Raw genomic sequence first — 18,282 nt, forward strand, 5'->3', positions numbered from 1 at the left:
TGATTTAAATAAACCTCGCATTTTGATGCATTACCTCTCTCACATTGGTGCTAAGCCTGGTGCCCAAGCATGAAAATACCACCTGAATGGGCAGAGCATGTTTCCAGGTCACCAAAATACCAACTGGTAATGGTACTTCTTGGGACAATAGGGCCCCTAACTTTTATTCAGCCACTTGTAGTATGTGAAATGTATTGTAACATGGAGTGCAACAAGCTGGGCTTACACAGTTACATTTACAAAGATGCAGAAACTGAATGTGGATTACATTAATGTGAAGTGGTGTGTTGATATTAGAGGCTAATTAACCTGATAGCAATCGGTATGAAAATATACATTAAACATCCACAAAACCCATAGAAGTCACCAAAAATCAAGTTCTGCAGAGTTGATCGGCCAGTGATGATTATTTGGATTTGAAAAGTGTTAGAGAAACGTTTGTCCACTCAGAGAGGCTCTGGAGCAGCTGTTCAAAATCATCTAAGAGTGTGAAATTAACTCTGATGCATGTGGACATGGTGTGTTGTCACACACTCAGAGTTAAATTGGTACTCAAGATTTTGTACGGCACGTGATGAAACCTGTACTGTGAACTACAGGAGGTGATTTGTGAAAACTTGCTCCTTTGTGCATTAATGTATTGAGCTGCTCCTCGAAGGCAGCGAGGAGGAGAATGAAATCTGTCAACAGGATTAGAGAATGTAGCTCTCATGCTTGTTAACACAATTTCTTTGACAATGAAATGTTTAGAGAAAATCCCACACATACAAATGTTACAGTTCTTCAGGCCAGTTGCATAGCTCTGAAACAGGAATATTTTTAAGCTTGTTTGGTATCTCACACCCTTGTTAATTGGCAGTGATGTACCATAGCCATGTCCTTGATGCTGCTTCACTGTTTTGGAGCCAAACATATTCACATCTGAATCATCATAGAGATACAATGGAAAAGCATTAAGACAGTAAGATGAACAAAAAAATGTATCAAGAGCCTGGTGATGTTTTGCCAAAACTGGATTTTTTTTTTTTGCTAAATATAATCTAAAGTTATCTCTCTCCTCTTCCCTTCCTGCTTTTAGTGCAGTGTCTGGAAATGACCACTAAGCGGAAGCTGATTGGCCGGCTGGTGCCGTGTCGTTGTTTCCGTGGTGAAGAGGAAGTGATCTCGGTGTTGGACTACTCCCACTGCAGCCTACAGCAGGTCCCCAAGGAGATCTTCAGCTTCGAAAGGACTCTGGAGGAGCTTTACCTAGACGCCAACCAGATAGAGGAACTACCTAAGGTAACTCTTAAACAGGCTGGGCGACACTGAATATTATATCAGTGTTGTGATGTAAGACTAGATATTTCCTAGTTTTAAAGGCCGCAGCACAAAAAAACGGCTGCGATTTCGATTACTCACTGATTCTGAGAACAGATGCAAGAGAACGAAATAATTGTTCTGAGAACAAAATAAATAAATAAAAATTCCCTTGTGCCTTCATTGCTTGGTCACACACCACTTCATGGTAGCCTTTTAATTGGCTGAATAAATAAGTTGTGTTTCCTTACAGGATCACGTTATACATTTTGCACAATTTTTTTTTTTTTTTTTGAGTTCCACATTGGATTCTTTGAAATCAAAGTGGTTTCAAACCACTGAATTAGTTGTATCTTTTTTTGACAGCCAGGCATTCTTTTTTCACCATCTTTTGTCTTTCACAGAGGGTAGAAGGGTAAATATTGTAACGTTACAATGTATTTGGCTAGCCCTGCACTTGCTCTGTGAAGTTTCTAGTTCTACTGCAGTGGAGGGAGCTCTTCTCACGCTCTTCATGATCATGGGAAGCCAAAATGTTGATTGAAAGTGAAATTTGATTCTCTTAAGACTATTTGTTTTCTTTAAATCCTCAACCCCGAGCTTAACCAGCCTCAAGATGTCACTGTCATTCATTTGCAGTTGAAAGCATTTTGAGTCTGGAAGGAGTCAATCAAAACCTTTGGTGGAAATCTCAGCATGTAGTCAACAACGCAGTGCTGGAATGTTGTTTGGGCCTGCCTTGCTCATTCATTTCAGCTGGAGGAAGCAGAGTGTCATTCATTTAAAGGGAGTTTTCTCAATAAAACTGTCAGATTGATCACACGTTGACTTGAAATGATCCATTTAGAGGCAGAGTTTGAACAGATTTATACAGGACTTGAAATCAAGATGAAGGCACTGGCATTATAAAGGGCAATGTTGTGCCCTTTCGAGGAGAAGCAGAGATGCCATTTTTAAGATGGCTACCTCATTTTATGGATATCCTGCCCTAGTTTAAGTGACAGTGGTGTTGAACTGAATTTCTAAATATAAACTGCATGAATGAAGACAGTCTAATAGGGCTCCACAAATGACAGGCACTCTATATGTGTCCATGCATTGGACTGACTGAATAAGGCATAAAACAAAAAAATGCTGTCAGCCCTAATCATTGTGTGTGTGTGTGTGTGTGTGTGTGTGTGTGTGTGTGTCGATGCACTGCCAAGATTGTATAAGAGCTATTGACAATGCCAGAGTGATTGGCCTTTATGTAAGTGTGTTGGAGAGCTCCTTAAGTGTCTGTGAGTAAGAGATTGTGTGTTTTTGAGACTGTGTGCGTGCGTGTGTGTGTGTGTGTGTGTCTGTGTGTGTGTGTGTGTGTGTGTGTGTGTGTGTGTGTTTTTGTGTCTTTGTATGTTTGGATTGTGTGTAAGGATAGTAGCTGAGTGGGGGTGTGAGGATACTGTGGGAGGTCTTGTGCCTAAAGGCCAGGTCATGCTTTTCTCCAATCCCTGACACACACACACACACACACAGACACACACACACACACGCACACAAAGCAGCCCTATCCCTGTCTAGTCCTGTGGCCCTCTTAGCTCCTTTTGTAATGGCCTATAATATAGAAGGTTAGAGTGACAGAATTATAGCATATTATACATATACCGACTGTTACACCTCATTATATTGTATATTCTTTCTTGTCCTAGAATAGAATAGAATAGAATAGAATAGAATAGATCTTTGGTTTGACAATGATTTGATTTGATTCACACTTGATTCATGATTCACTAGTAAGCGATTCAATTCAATAACAGTTTTTATTTTGGATGATTTGATTCAATGCTATTTAATATACTACAAGTCACTTAGTTGAATCAACTGAGAAACATTCTGACCTTCCCTTTACCTTACCATCAAACATGTGTAACAATATAAAAAAAAAAAAAAAAAAAAAAAAAAAAAAAAACCCTTTCTTCTTTTGCCTCATTCAGCAGTCTGGTTTGTAGAATGACATTTCCATGGTGCAGTCTTTATAAATGAAATGGTCACCAATCGTAATATGCTTCACTGTTGAGCAACATCATCTGGGCAGTTCATTTTTTACTGAAGAACTGGTGGCTAGGTATTGTTGCTGTTTAGATTTGTACTTGATTTGCATTTTGGAAGTCGTACATACTGCACAGGCTTTGTCTAGGTTGCCGTTTCTCTTGCAAAAGAAATATTGCATCTGTGTCAGCCATGCTGCTGTGTTGTGTTGTGGCTAGTGCCTCCTATAACAAGGAATGGTTATTTACTCTTTGGTATTGGTGTGTTTTCCAAGGACTGGGAATAAATAAGTTCAAAGCCCATTATCTGGATTCAGGCTGACATTAACATGATTCCGTTTCTTCAAACGATTCATTAAAATCTGCATAATTTAAAATAGATTCCTCAAGACAGTGAATGAATCGTTACACCCCTAAATAGAGTAAAATACAATAGAACAGATAACAGATAATAAGATACTTACAGATAAAGGCCTATTGTGCAAGAAACACTATTTAAATACACTATATTGCCAGAAGTATTCGCTCGTCTGCCTTCACACGCATATGAACGTGAGTGTTATCCCTTTTTTTTTTTTTTTTTAAAGATTATTTTTTTGGGCATTTCTGCTTTATTTGACAGTCACAGTAGAGATAGACAGGAAAGGCAGGGGAGAGAGAGGGAATGACGTGCCACAAAGGACCTGAGGTCCGATTTGAACCCTGGTTGCTGCGATTGGGACTAAGCCCTGGTACATGGTGCGCGCTTTTAACCGGTTAGCCACCGGGGCACCCCGTGACGTCCCATTTTTAAACCATAGGATTTAATATGATGTCGGCCCACCCTTTGTAGCTATAACAGCTTCAACACTCCTAGGAAGGCTCTCCACAAGGTTTAGGAGTGTGTTTATGGGAATTTTTGACCATTCTTCCAGAAGTGCATTTGTGAGGTCAGACACTGATGTTGGCTCACAGTCTTTGCTCTAATTCATTCCAAAGGTGTTCTGTCGGGTTGAGGTCAGGACTCTGTGCAGGCCAGTCAAGTTCTTCCACACCAAACTCCCTCATCCATGTCTTTATGGACCTTGCTTTGCGCACTGGTGCGCAGTCATGTTGGAACAGGAAGGTGCCATCTCCAAACTGTTGCCACAAAGTTGAGAGCATGAAATTGTCCAAAATGCATTAATAGTTCCTTTCATTGGAACAACTCCTGAAAAACAAGCCCATACCATAATCCCCCCTCCACCAAACTTTACACTTGGCACAATGCAGTCAGACAAGTATCATTCTCCTGGCAACCGCCAAACCCAGACTCGTCCATCAGGTTTCCAGACGGAGAAGCGTTATTTGTCACTCCAGAGAACACATCTCCACAGCTCTAGAGTCCATTGGCGGTGTGCTTTACACCACTGCATCCAACGCTTTGCATTGTGCTTCGTGATGTAAGGCTTGGATGCAGCTGCTCAGCCGTGGAAACCCATTCCATGAAGCTCTCTATGCACTGCTCTTGAGCTAATCTGAAGATCACCTGAAGTTTGGGGGTCTGTAGCTATTGACTCTGCAGAGGGTTGGCGACCTCTGCATACTATGCGCCTCAGCATCCGCTGACCCCACTCTGTGATTTTACATGGCCTACCACTTTGTGGCTGAGTTGCTGTCGTTCACGTTGTTATAGTACCACTAACAGTTGATTGTGGAATATTTAGTAGCGAGGAAATTTCACGACTGGACTTATTGCACAGGTGGCATCCTATCATGGTACCACGCTGGAATTCACTGAGCTCCTGAGAGTGACCCATTCTTTCACAGATGTTTGTAGAAGTAGTCTGCATGCCTAGGTGCTTGATTTTATACACCTGTGGCCATGGAAGTGATTGGAACACCTGAATTCAGTGTATGTGATATTTTACTGATATCTGTAGGGTTTTTTCTTTCTTCCCCTTGTACATAGAGGTCAGAGGTCAGCTATAGAGCAGTGACCCCCTGGAGCTGCTGAGGCTTCAGCATGTTGCTCAAGGACACTTCAACAAGGCAGATGTTCGCTGAAATGGGGGCTTGAACCAATGTCCTTCTGATGAAGCATGGTCTCATTTATTCCTGCATAAGCCTGCTGCTCCATAAAAGTCCCACCCAGTCAGAAGATTGGCTAATATCATCTGTTAACAGAGTTTAATTGCAGGGAATTTAAAACAAATCACTGAATGCCAAAAATAGTGTCCATCCCCTCAAAGTCACAACTGATATTCAAGGACGATTCACTTTTGGGACCAGTAGACAGGTGGGCAGAGCAGCTCACAGCATCAATTAAATGCCAGATTTCATCCATTTGTTTCCAGCCTTATCTCATTTCACTGATCAGAGGAGCTTCAGGCCAGTTAACAAAAAGTCTTCACCACCTGCCTGGAATATGTGCACTGTAACTCACTAGATTTGCAAATTCTTTTTAGAAAGCCTTTTTTTTTTTTTTTTTGCCATTTTACAATATGTCAACAACAGCCATGGTGATTTGTGATTAGAATCAATGAGATTTTCAGCACAATAGAGCAACAAATGTACAAAATACGTGTTTTCAGTAACAGACAATGTAAAAATCACAATGAGATGGGAATCTGTGACAGGGACAGTGATTGTGTACCTGGCTGCTATTGTTCCGGCCCAGTTCAACTGGGTATTTATAAAGAGCAAGCAATTTGAACAAACCCCAGGAGAGGGAGGGCAAATCAGAGAAGCATGAAAGAGAGAGGAGCTGGGAGATCCCAAACCAAACTTGGACATACTGCAGCATGTAACAGTTGCTCTCGATCAGTCAGTCTATCAGTAGTGTTTAGGCTGGTTTACTATAAAGTGAACTTTGGTGTAATTTTAAAATGTATTTCATTGAAAATACAATTTAAATTCAGTGAGTATGGTTATTACATGGATATGGGTATTATCAATAATATGTTGTCTAGATCAATGTGCTTTTGGCTCTGCGCAGTATTTTTAAACTGTATATTGATGTCAAAATAATTGTGAGACTTGGGCATAATTACTCTTAGGGCTGTCACTTTTTCAAAAAAGCCAGTTTGAACAAGTTTGTACTAATGTTCATTCGAATTAATCTGAATGAACTAACACCCCCTCCACATACACCCACACACAGCCATTGCCTCATGTTGGACTAAACAAGCTGCTGATGCATGGCGATTCAGATACGTTATCACAGAGACTTGCCTCTCCTCTTTGTGATAGTCTCTTTTCTTAAACTTTAACTCATAATTAATGTGGTAATGGTTTATTCATGTAAGCCATGGTTAAAGGTGCTACATGTGGCGCGATGTGCATTGTGTGCTGTGGAGTGTTGTTTCTTTCTGAAATGTAGAGTGGTTGGAGAATAAAATAAGCTGCTTCAAAAATCCTTTACATTCAGCAAACATGCACTGATCTCTCTCTTAATGGAGAATAAAATCCTCCGATATTAGCTGCTTTGTTTGTTTGTTTTGTTTTGTTTTTGTTTGTTTATGCATCATGGAGGAGATTAATTCTGCATTATTCATAGAACAAGGCAGCTGAAATGCCAATGCTTTTCCACAACATTAAATGGTTCATGCCTCCCAGCTCTCAGCTTTGCTTTCCTGCTCCCTCTCCCTTCCTTTGTACTTTTTTGCTAAATGTCTCTGTAATTTTGCCATAATATATTATGTTTTTTCCATGTTTCCGTAGCAACTCTTCAACTGCCAGGCCTTGAAGAAGCTGAGCATGCCTGATAACGACCTGTCCAACCTGCCCACCACCATTGCCAGCCTGGTCAACCTCAAAGAGCTGGACATCAGTAAAAATGGTACTTATATATCAGTTATAATACTGCATATACTAATTAAGATACACTCTGTAGTATATTTATAAATGATCCAAAACCACCCTGACCAAACCCTAAAAGAGCCAGACATTAGTAAAAAAAAATGTTATTTTACTGTACTATAGTTTACCCCTCTTGTTTCTAATTGTCATAAATATAAGGATAAATAGTATTGGTAAGTTTTCAGTCAGATTTTGTTACAGTCATACATAAACATTAAAAAGCAAGCAAATATCATGGAAATTGAGAAAATAACTAGCTCCTGTTGTCGATCACAGACATGTATGAGAGATCATGATGATAATCTCCATCCACTGCAGACATAAAAGGTGGATTATAATCTGTACAAGCATTAGGGAAGGACATGTGATGAAAGCAAGAGCAGTGTGAGTTTTCCTGTTGGTTTGACAGAGTGAAAACACTCCACACTGTAATCTTTCTGTCATTTCACATCAAAAGTATTGAGACAAATCATCACACCCCAGAATGCGCCCCTGTCCAAATAATTACAGAGCTCACTGTAATTATAATGGTATTCTATCTTCTCAGGAATTTATATTATTCATTTACTGTATTTACACGAGTATGTAACATTTGTGTAAATATAATCAGCCTATTTAACCTGAATGAGAACAACATCAGTGAAAATGGTGTGACAAATAACGCATAATTATATGTGAAACTGTCATGACAGTATTACAGCATATATTACATGTTCTCTCTCTCTCCCTCTCTCTCTCTCTCACACACTCTCTCCCTCTCTCTTCCTCCCTCCAACAGGTATCCAGGAGTTTCCAGACAATATAAAGTGCTGTAAAGGTCTGTCTGTGGTGGAGGCTAGTGTCAATCCCATCGCCAAGTAAGAAGAAAATATTGTAACCCAATTTATTAATGTAGTGGCTGTTGAAAGTCCAGTGCTATGGGACATACATTTAAATTAGCAAAACTGCATGTTCATATCAAGCAACACATGAGTGAAAAAGTGATGTAAAGAAGAATGTAAGCAGCTTAGTTGTAGTGGTCACCAACCCATCATGCTAAGGGTGCTGGATCCACAATCAGCATGGGCTCTGCGCAAAAGTCTTATAATGACAGGGAAAATGCTGTTTTTTTCTCTCTCTCTCTGTGTGTGTGTGTGTGTGTGTGTGTGTGTGTGTATGTGTGTATCTGTCTGCAGCTAATGTTGCGTACTACTGGACTTATCAGCCTCATATTTTCTGTGCACAGTTATGACTGTATGATCAAGGACGTTTCGTGGTTGCAGTGATTCAAAACCTCTGACACACCAGTTCTGCACTGCAATGGAGTGCTAACTCTGAGCACTGGAGAAAGGCAGAGATCTGCACTCTACTGAGTGCACTCTTTTAGTTTTGATTATTCCTTGTATGCATACATATTCCAAAATGTTCTGCAGTTAATTAAGTTTTTGGTTTGATGTCTGTGTATGTCAGTGCTATAAGCAGAATAGTTCTATATTTGGCTTGAGTTTAAATGGACAGGGATTCAGTTCAAGATGCAATGGACAGTGTGATACTGTTAGATACATGGTGACCAGACTGTGCTCTTTTTTGTCCATAGTGAATATGTTCTTGTATGTTGGTAATACACTATATTGCCAAAAGTATTCGCTCGGCTGCCTTCACACACATATGAACATGAGTGACATCCCATTCTTAAACCATAGGATTTAATATGATGTGGGCCCATCCTTTGCAGCTATAACAGCTTCAACTCTTCTAGGAAGGCTTTCAACAAGGTTTAGGAGTGTGTTTATGGGAATTTTTGACCATTCTTCCAGAAGTGCATTTGTGAGGTCAAACACTGATGTTGGACAAGAAGGCCTGGCTCGCAGTCTCCGCTCTAATTCATCCCAAAGGTGTTCTCTCGGGTTGAGGTCAGGACTCTGTGCAGGCCAGTCAAGTTCTTCCACACCAAACTCGCTCATCCATGTCTTTATGGACCTTGCTTTGTGCACTGGTGCGCAGTCGTGTTGGAACAGGAAGGGCCATCTCCAAACTGTTCCCACAAAGTTGGGAGCATGGAATTGTCCAAAATGTCTTTGTATGCTGAAGCATTAAGAGTTCCTTTCACTGGAACTAAGGGGCCGAGCCCAACGTCCGAAAAACAAGCCCACACCATAATCCCCCCTCCACCAAACTTTACACTTGGCACAATGCAGTCAGACAAGTACCGTTCTCTTGGCAACCACCAAACCCAGGTGGTGCTTTACACCACTGCATCCAACGCTTTGCATTGCGCTTGGTGATGTAAGGCTTGGATGCAGCTGCTCGGCCATGGAAACCCATTCCATGAAGCTCTCTACGCACTGCTCTTGAGCTAATCTGAAGATCACATGAAGTTTGGAGGTCTGTAGCTATTGACTCTGCAGAAAGTTGGCGTCCTCTGCGCACTATGCGTCTCAGCATCCGCTGACCCCGCTCTGTGATTTTATGTGGCCTACCACTCCGTGGCTGAGTTGCTGTCGTTCCCAATCGCTTCTACTTTGTTATAGTACCACTAACAGTTGATTGTGGAATATTTAGTAGCGAGGAAGTTTCACAACTGGACTTACTGCACAGGTGGCATCCTATTACATTACTATTACAGCACCATGCTGGAATTCACTGAGCTCCTGAGAGCGACCCATTCTTTCACAAATGTTTGTAGAAGTAGTCTGCATGCCTAGGTGCTTGATTTTATACACCTGTGGTCATGGAAGTGATTGGAACACCTGAATTCAATGATTTGGATAGATGAGCGAATACTTTTGGCAATATAGTGTATGTTGAATTATCCGTTGATCTTCTTTTGAAGCATTAATGCCTTGAAACTCTTGATGGCCACATGGTATATCAGGCTACGGCTAGTCCAGGAACACCCAGAATATCAGCCTCCAAAGCTGATTGGAGCGTCAGGATTTCTGTTCAATTGCTGATCTCATATTGGATGAGATGTGATTAGAGGTGTGATTATCTTGCAAGCCTCCTTTCTTGAGGCAAAAAGCCTGTGCTGTCCCTGTAACTGAATGTGCTGTTAGAGGCTAACAGGACTGCTAGACTGGGAGACACACTATCTAGACTGAGCCATATACAGCAGAAAGAAATGTTTCCTTTACTTTTTGAGTGTGTGTGTGTGTGTGTGTGCATGCACGATGAGTCATCCCTTGGCTAACAGCAGCTAGCTGCTCCTACAGTGGTTGTCATGGGAACGTTGTCCTGACTTTGTCGTGTGTCATTCCAAAGAGGTTTTTCAAGGACACAAACTAACTTTCTCTGTCGCTCCCTACCTCTCTCTCTCTCTCTCTCTCCCTCTGCCCAGACTCCCAGATGGTTTTACCCAGCTCCTGAATCTGACCCAGCTATTCTTAAACGATGCCTTCCTGGAGTATTTGCCTGCTAACTTCGGCAGGTAAAGCCACCCATGTAACTAGGATTGTGTGTGTGTGTGTGTGTGTGTGTGTGTGTGTGTGTGTGTGTGTGTGTGTGTGTGTGTGTGTGTGTGTGCGCGCGCGCACGTACGTGTGTGCATGTGTGTGTGGGTATGAGGGTGTTTGTTGTGTGTCTGCATGCATGTTTTTGAGAACGTGTGAGGCAGACTGCTTTTCATTTACATTTAGGTATTTAGCTTAGAATCTTACCCAGGCTGACTTGTAGCGAGCGTAAATTACTTGAATATAGAGAATGGAAATGAATGTCATGGAAATTAACCTCATTCGATGTTATACATGTTGATGTTTTTGGACTTTGGCATAGCAATTATATTTTTGAGTAAACATTTCTCTCCATGAGTGCAAGGATGATTAACCACCAAATCTGGTCACTCTGGGGACCTGTAGTTGAAGCCACTTCCTTACTTTAATCACCAAAGCCTGTTCTTAAAGTTGCATGTTTAGCATATTTACATATAAGGAAAATTAGAGATTTTACTTACTTTCATTCAGCATTTTATACAGATTTCCACCAAAACATCTAGGGCTCTATTTTCCCGGCGCAGCGCAGGGTGGCGCAGTGAGGCGCACCCCGCGCAAAGCTATTTTCGACCAGCGCAACCCGTGGGGCGCACAGTTTCTTATTTTCCCAGACCGAGGTTCGCCGAGATGGGAGTGGCGGCGCAGCAGGGGGAGGTGCCGACAGATTCAACCTGGCGCAGTGACATTTTCGTGCCAAAAGGCTTCGCCGAGGTGCGCCAAAAGCTCGCCTCCTGAAACCACGTCTACTGTCGGCGCAAGGCGCAGCGGGGCCGGCGCAGTGGAATTTTGGCTGGCAGGCGGGCAGTGCGGACACGTCTCCAAAACCTCACAGATTGTCAGGCACAGTAACAATGCAATAAATAACCACAAAAAACACAATTCAATGCTATAATCTCAATCAGCACATAAATGTATCTCCATATCGACTGTCCCGACACAACTGATGTCAGATCAAAGGAGATTGGCACCGTTTGGCAGCGTAATGGAAACCCAACCTGATCACCTGTCAGTCAAACAATGTGTCCCGTACAGTGATGTCTTTTTTCCGGTCATGGTGTCTGGCGCTGCTCCTGTTAACTACACAGTTCTTCTTCCATATATATAAATATTCCACACTGGGTTTCCGTTATCCGGTAATCACCGGACTATGACTGGTAGCCTAAAATCAGCCAAAGTCCGGTAATTTTTAAATGCCCGGTGAAAATATTCCCTCTAAGCACAATTTGAATTTTATTAAAACAGTCAATTTTCACGTAATTTTATTTATTTATTTATTTATTTAAAAAAAAAAAATAGCCTGCGTGATCCCTGTCTCCAATGTACCAGAGTCTCCAATGTCTCCAATGTTCTCCCCCAGGCAGCAAAGTTGCCTGGGGGAGAACAAGGTCACAAGACTGATGCGCATTGCAAGTTGCGGAGAGACACTTGAGACTTTCGATTTTAATTCAGCTGCTGAATTTAGTTTTTATTGCATCTATTTGATTTCAAGTTGGCAGCACGCCGTGTTATTAAAATGGTATGAGCCAGTTTTTTTGTTTGCAAATTGTAGTTGCAATTGTATGCAACGTTCATGTTAAAAGAGCACAGGCTTGTGCAATATTTATTTATTTATTTATTTTTTTATTTATTTTAGACGTTACGCACTTGAGTCAATTGACGGCACTAATTTTATTTGATATAGCCTACTTTTCAATAAAAATATTACGCTATAAATTGACATGCCTTGATGTCATTCTTATGTAGCCTGCATATAATTTTAAGCTCAATAAATTCAGACAATATTTGACCGGAATTTCAAACATTTGTCCGGTAAATTGAAAACCTGCCGGTCACATTGTCCGGTGCCAATTTTTTTTCTAGGGGAAACCCTGATTCCACACATATAGAAAATGTAAAATGCATTGGTTCCTTGCCAGACTCTGGGCGTTTAGAACAGCAAATGTAAAAACTTTCATGAACCGGATTTTGTTTTAATCTCTAGTATGTCGTTGCATCAGTAAGTGATGGGAGTCAAAAGTTGCAAAACAAACATGTATTTATGAATACTGCGAGGATTATTCTTTGATGTAAAAACATTCATTAAAAATGGGGGCTTCACAGTTAAATTTATATTTGCTTGTAAAAATCAATAACTTTAACAGACGGTGACAGAGCTGGAAAAAGAGAGATGCGAGGCAGGCAGGTAATGGAAAGACAGGGGACTCAGGAAGACGAATTTAAGGATAGATGCATGGATGGATGGATGGATGGACAGATGGATGGCAGATAGCTCCAGCGACATTCCAGCATCCAAGACTGGCCTCACTGCGTGTGTGTCGCGGCTGCTCTCTTTCTCCATGTCAATTGTGTGAACGTTCATTACGCCTTCGCGCAGTGCATTTTAAAGGCGAGGACAGGGGCTCATTTGATTGGTTTAAAGTGAATCGGCTGTGTCAAACCCACTCCACGCCTTCTCTCCTCCCTTGCGCCGGTAGGAGGAACGGCGCAGTAGTTGCGCCAAGGCGCACGGCGTGCCAAAATAGCAAAATCCACTTGGCCACTCCCAGTTGGCGCAGCGCAGCTGCGCTGCGCCTCCGCCTCGCCTGGTCTGCGAAAATAGAGCCCCTAGTGTATTTGCACATATTGACTTTGCAAGTGAGGCTGTAAATCCTTAATGCCAGTCGTGGCAGCTGTTGCCCAGGCGAAGTTTGTGTTGGCCTAAATTTAATTTTAGAGGGTATAATTTTAGGTGATCAGAAATTATTGATCTTTGACTGCAGTCCAGATGTTTCTGGAGTTAGTGCACATTACTGTTTGCCGTTTCATCCTCAGTTTGTGTCACCTAATGTTTCAGGTATTTTGACCTTCCCAGAAATATTTGTTGCAACTGAGAGAGAGAGAACAAATGCAGTAAATTATGTTTTGCCCCTCTGTTTTTTCTATCAGACTCTCCAAACTACGGATCCTGGAGCTGAGAGAGAACCATCTAAAAACCATGCCAAAGTAAGACAACACACCATGCATGTGTGCTTATGCCTCTGTGAGTGTGTGTGTATGTTGTGCGTGCATGTGTGTGTGTATGTGTGTGTGTGTGTGTGTGTGTGTGTGTGTGTGTGTCTGTGTGTTTAAATTTGATTTATTGCAGTCCTCTAATTGCAGCAAACACATCCACACACACTCTTATAGATGCTCTGTCATGTTCCTTGGTGTATGCTTGCTTTCCCAGGTGTCCAGATTGAAACTATATTTATCCCTGGCAGGTGATGACGAATACTGATGTCCCCTATTAAATCTGGAACATGTTGGCCTTAACAGAATTAAAATGTTTCTGTTTGTTGCCGTTCATCATAACATAACTGAATTGATCCCTCTGTTCACATTCTCAGTATGTCCAGAGAGAAGGCCACTTGGCTAAGTATCATTCCAGTTTGTAAACTAACAGTGATACATTTTATGCTAATGAATAATGCTACTATTACTGCTGTTTGTACTGCTAGTACTGCTAGTACAACAGATAATTTCATACAGTACTATAGATAGTACTAGTAGTAATTGTGCTACTGCTAATGCATCTACCTATATTACTACTTGAATGACCAGAGCTACTAGGACTACTAGTACTGCCACCAGTATTGCTACTAGTACAGATACTGTTTTTTTTTTTTTTTGTTTGTTTTGTTTTGTTTTGTTTCTAGCACTGTAGAACTACAGTTACTACTAGTAGTGGTCTTAGTGCTTGTACTACTACTGTTACAACCACTATTTCTACAATTACTTTTGCTACTTCTCTTATAATTCTCCTAATACTCTGTTATTTCTACAGTACTACTATGGCTACCAGCACCACTACTACCGTAGCAGCAGCAACTTCTGCTACTGTCTCTAGTGCTGTGACTACTAGTTATTATTTATTTATGGTATGGTTGATACAGTGTATGTACAAACTGAAAACAGCTATCCAATGCAAGCATCATGGTGTTTGTGGCAGATGATAATTTGCAACTCCCGTTCCTAGAGGGGCTTTTATAAAAGTAAGAGAATACTACTGGTACTGCTATTGCCACTATTTTGACTTAGGCTGGGATGTTAAAAATCAATATATTGGGATAAAATTATCAATGATTATAGTTATTTTTATTATTTTATTACACAAAAAAATCAAACAAATCTACCTACGGGTACAGATGAAGTCACCTGAACCTGAATGCTTTCCTCAATCAACTTGTTATTGATCTTTTGATAATTATTGATAAGTTGTCGGAGCTCAATTTTGACTATGACTGCTACGCTACTATGACTATTACCACCACTACTACTTCTACTACTGCGACTACTACCACTATTGTTACTAGCACTACTACTACCACTGCAGCTAATATCTCTGTTAGTACTGCCATTACTACTACTATTGAGGCTATCGCTACACAGTCCTATGCACAATATCACCTTATTTAAGTGCTGATTATGCAAGTTCTCCTTTAGGGATCCATTTTCCAGCCAGTTGCTGAAATTGATGCAACACTTTTTTACTGCTGTGTCTTTAGAAACTTTAAACATCAGTTCCAGTTCTACTTTGGCCCACATGAGTTTCAGCGCTACACTAGATAGAAGTAACTTGAGAACAGCTTCCCTTATACCACAGTGTTATTATTGGTATCTTATACACCAAGAGCAGCAGTCAAGGCAGCAACCTCCAGCATGCTGCACAAACCCACCACATCAACAAAACACAGCTCGCTGGGTCAGTCTGCTGTGTTTTTTGTAGTGATATTGACAAAAAAAATTGACCTTTGGGTGACCTTGACCATTAACCTAGATGATCCAAAATTTAATCATCTTATTGTTCACTCATTTCTTGTCCCTCAATGAAATTTCCTGTGTACCAAACCTCTTATCTAACCATGAATCTGCTCCCTTTGTTTGTAATTTACTCCTAGTTTAACCAGTGTACATTTCAAATTATATAAAATGTATACCAGCCATTTTCAGAGATGGGAATTACTGTATAATGAAAGTGGGAAAAAAGTAAAAATCACATCAGTAGGCTATTAGCTACAATAAAGGGAAGACTGCTGGCCCCATTAAGGCCCACTCAGCAGAACAGAAATAGACTAACAGAAATAATATCCCATGAAATTTAAATTGATTTGTAGTAATGAATGTATTGCATTCACTTATCTCCTTTCCTCCCCTCTCCCATCCCTACAGGTCCATCCACAGACTGTCCCAGTTGGAGAGGTTGGATCTGGGTAGCAATGAATTCTCTGAACTGGTGAGACCGCAAGTCCAACATCACACAGTGGGCAGTGTGTCATTAAAATTATACAAAAGATAGATAGATAGATAGATAGATAGATAGATAGATAGATAGATAGATAGATAGATATACTTTATTGATCCCAAACAGGGAAATTCTACAGGTGAAACTCAGAAAATTAGAATATCGTGCAATAGTTCATTTATTTAAGTAATTCAACTTAAAAGGTGAAACTAATATATTATATAGACTCATAACATGCAAAGCAAGATATTTCAAGCCTTTATTTGTTATAATTTTGATGATTATAGCTTACAGCTTATGAAAACCCCAAATTCAGAATCTCAGAAAATTAGAATATTGTGAAAAGGTTCAATATTGTAGCTCAAAGTGTCACACTCTAATCAGCTAATTAATCCAAAACACCTGCAAAGGGTTCCTGAGCCTTTAAAAGCTCTCTCAGTCTGGTTCAGTAGAGTTCACAGTCATGGGGAAGACTGCTGACCTGACAGTTGTGCAGAAAGCCATCATTGACACCCTCCACAAGGAAGGAAAGCCTCAAAAGGTAATTGCAAAACAAGTTGGATGTTCCCAGAGTGCTGTATCAAAGCACATTAATAGAAAGTTAAGTGGAAGGGAAAAGTGTGGACGAAAAAGGTGCACGAGCAGCAGGGATGACCTGCTGCCTAGAGAGGATCGTCAGGAAAAGGCCATTCAAAAGTGTGGGGGAGATTCACAAGGAGCGGGCTGAGGCAGGTGTTAAAGCATCAAGAGCCACCACACACAGACGGATCCTGGACATGGGCTTCAAATGTCGTATTCCTCTGGTCAAGCCGCCCCTGAACAAAAAACAACATCAAAAACGTCTTACCTGGGCTAAAGAAAAAAAGAACTGGTCTGTCAGTGGTCCAAAGTCCTGTTTTCTGATGAGAGCAAATTCTGCATCTCATTTGGAAACCAAGGTCCCAGAGTCTGGAGGAAGAAAGGAGAGGCTCACAATCCAAGATGCTTGAAGTCCAGTGTGAAGTTTCCACAGGCTGTGTTGATTTGGGGAGCCATGTCATCTGCTGGTGTTGGTCCATTGTGCTTTGTCAAGTCCAGAGTCAACGCAGCCGGCTACGAGGAAATTTTAGAGCACTTCATGCTTCCTTCAGCAGACCAGCTTTATGGAGAAGCAAATTTCATTTTCCAACAGGACTTGGCACCTGCCCACAGTGCCAAAAGTACCAAAACCTGGTTCAATGATCATGGGATTACTGTGCTTGATTGGCCAGCAAACTCACCTGACCTGAACCCCATCGAGAATATATGGGGCATTGCCTAGAGAAAGGTGAGAGACATGAGACCGAACAATGCAGAAGAGCTGAAGGCCACTATTGAAGCATCCTGGTCTTCCATAACACCTCAGCAGTGCCAAAGGCTGACAGCATACATGCCACGCCGCATTGAGGCAGTAATTCATGCAAAAGGGGGCCCAACCAAGTACTGAGGACATATGAATGAATTATACTTTGCAGATGGCTGACATTTCATTTATTTAAAATCCTTTTTTTATTGATTTCATGTAATATTCTAATTTTCTGAGATTTTGATTTTGGGGTTTTCATAAGCTGTAAGCCATAATCATCAAAATTATAACAAATAAAGGCTTGAAATATCTTGCTTTGCATGTTATGAGTCTATATAATATATTAGTTTCACCTTTTAAGTTGAATTACTTAAATAAATGAACTTTTGCATGATATTCTAATTTTCTGAGTTTCACCTGTATATTTCCCTGAGTTTAAGAGATAAGAGATTATAAGAGATAAAAGAGTTTAAGAGATTTGCAGTGTTTTATTGTTTGGTTTTATGATGCTGAGAAAAGGAGCTCAAATATTGAGGTCTCAGTGATCACTTTACCAGTCAAAAGTAAGGGGGGCAGTTAGAAAGACAGAGTGTGGGGGCGCGCCGGTGGCTCATCGGTAAAGAGCGCGTACCATGTGCCAGGGCTTAGTCCCGATTGCAGCGACTGGGGTCCAAATCCGACCTCGGGTCCTTTGTTGCATGTCATCCCCTCTCTCGCCCACGCCTTTCCTGTCTATCTCCACTGTGACCGTCAAATAAAGCAGAAATGCCGAAAAAATAATCTTTAAACAAAAAAAAAAAAAAAAGAAAGACAGAGTGTGGAGGAAGAGGGTTCTGGATGGGGGCTGACAGGAAATGACATCAGAGCCAGACAGGACATCAGTGGCAGTGGGATGGCTGTGTGGTCTGTATCCTGCCATAACAGTAGGCATGCAGGGAGCTGATGCCAGTCTCACCCACTCTGCCTACGTTCTCTTTTCTCTCTTTGTCTGCCTCTCTTTCTCTCTGACTCTCAGTTTGTGTGTGCACATGTGGGCAAGCTGATTTTTGCTATTGCCTGTTTTCATGTTCATAAGTGATATACCTG

General features: G+C 41.1%; 1 protein-coding gene across 1 annotated transcript in view; it reads left to right on the forward strand.

Moving 5' to 3' along the window:
• The window catches only part of lrrc7 (leucine rich repeat containing 7), a 64,998-nt gene that overhangs the window by 2,278 nt on the left and 44,438 nt on the right, over positions 1-18,282 (forward strand). The window contains exons 2-7 of the mRNA XM_030049762.1: positions 1,079-1,281; positions 7,008-7,125; positions 7,924-8,002; positions 10,462-10,551; positions 13,538-13,594; positions 15,800-15,863. Of these exons, the coding sequence (XP_029905622.1) occupies positions 1,079-1,281; positions 7,008-7,125; positions 7,924-8,002; positions 10,462-10,551; positions 13,538-13,594; positions 15,800-15,863 (611 nt within the window). The remainder of the gene's footprint in view (positions 1-1,078; positions 1,282-7,007; positions 7,126-7,923; positions 8,003-10,461; positions 10,552-13,537; positions 13,595-15,799; positions 15,864-18,282) is intronic.

This window comes from Myripristis murdjan, chromosome 4 (assembly GCF_902150065.1).
Source record: "Myripristis murdjan chromosome 4, fMyrMur1.1, whole genome shotgun sequence".
Lineage (NCBI taxonomy): Eukaryota > Metazoa > Chordata > Actinopteri > Holocentriformes > Holocentridae > Myripristis > Myripristis murdjan.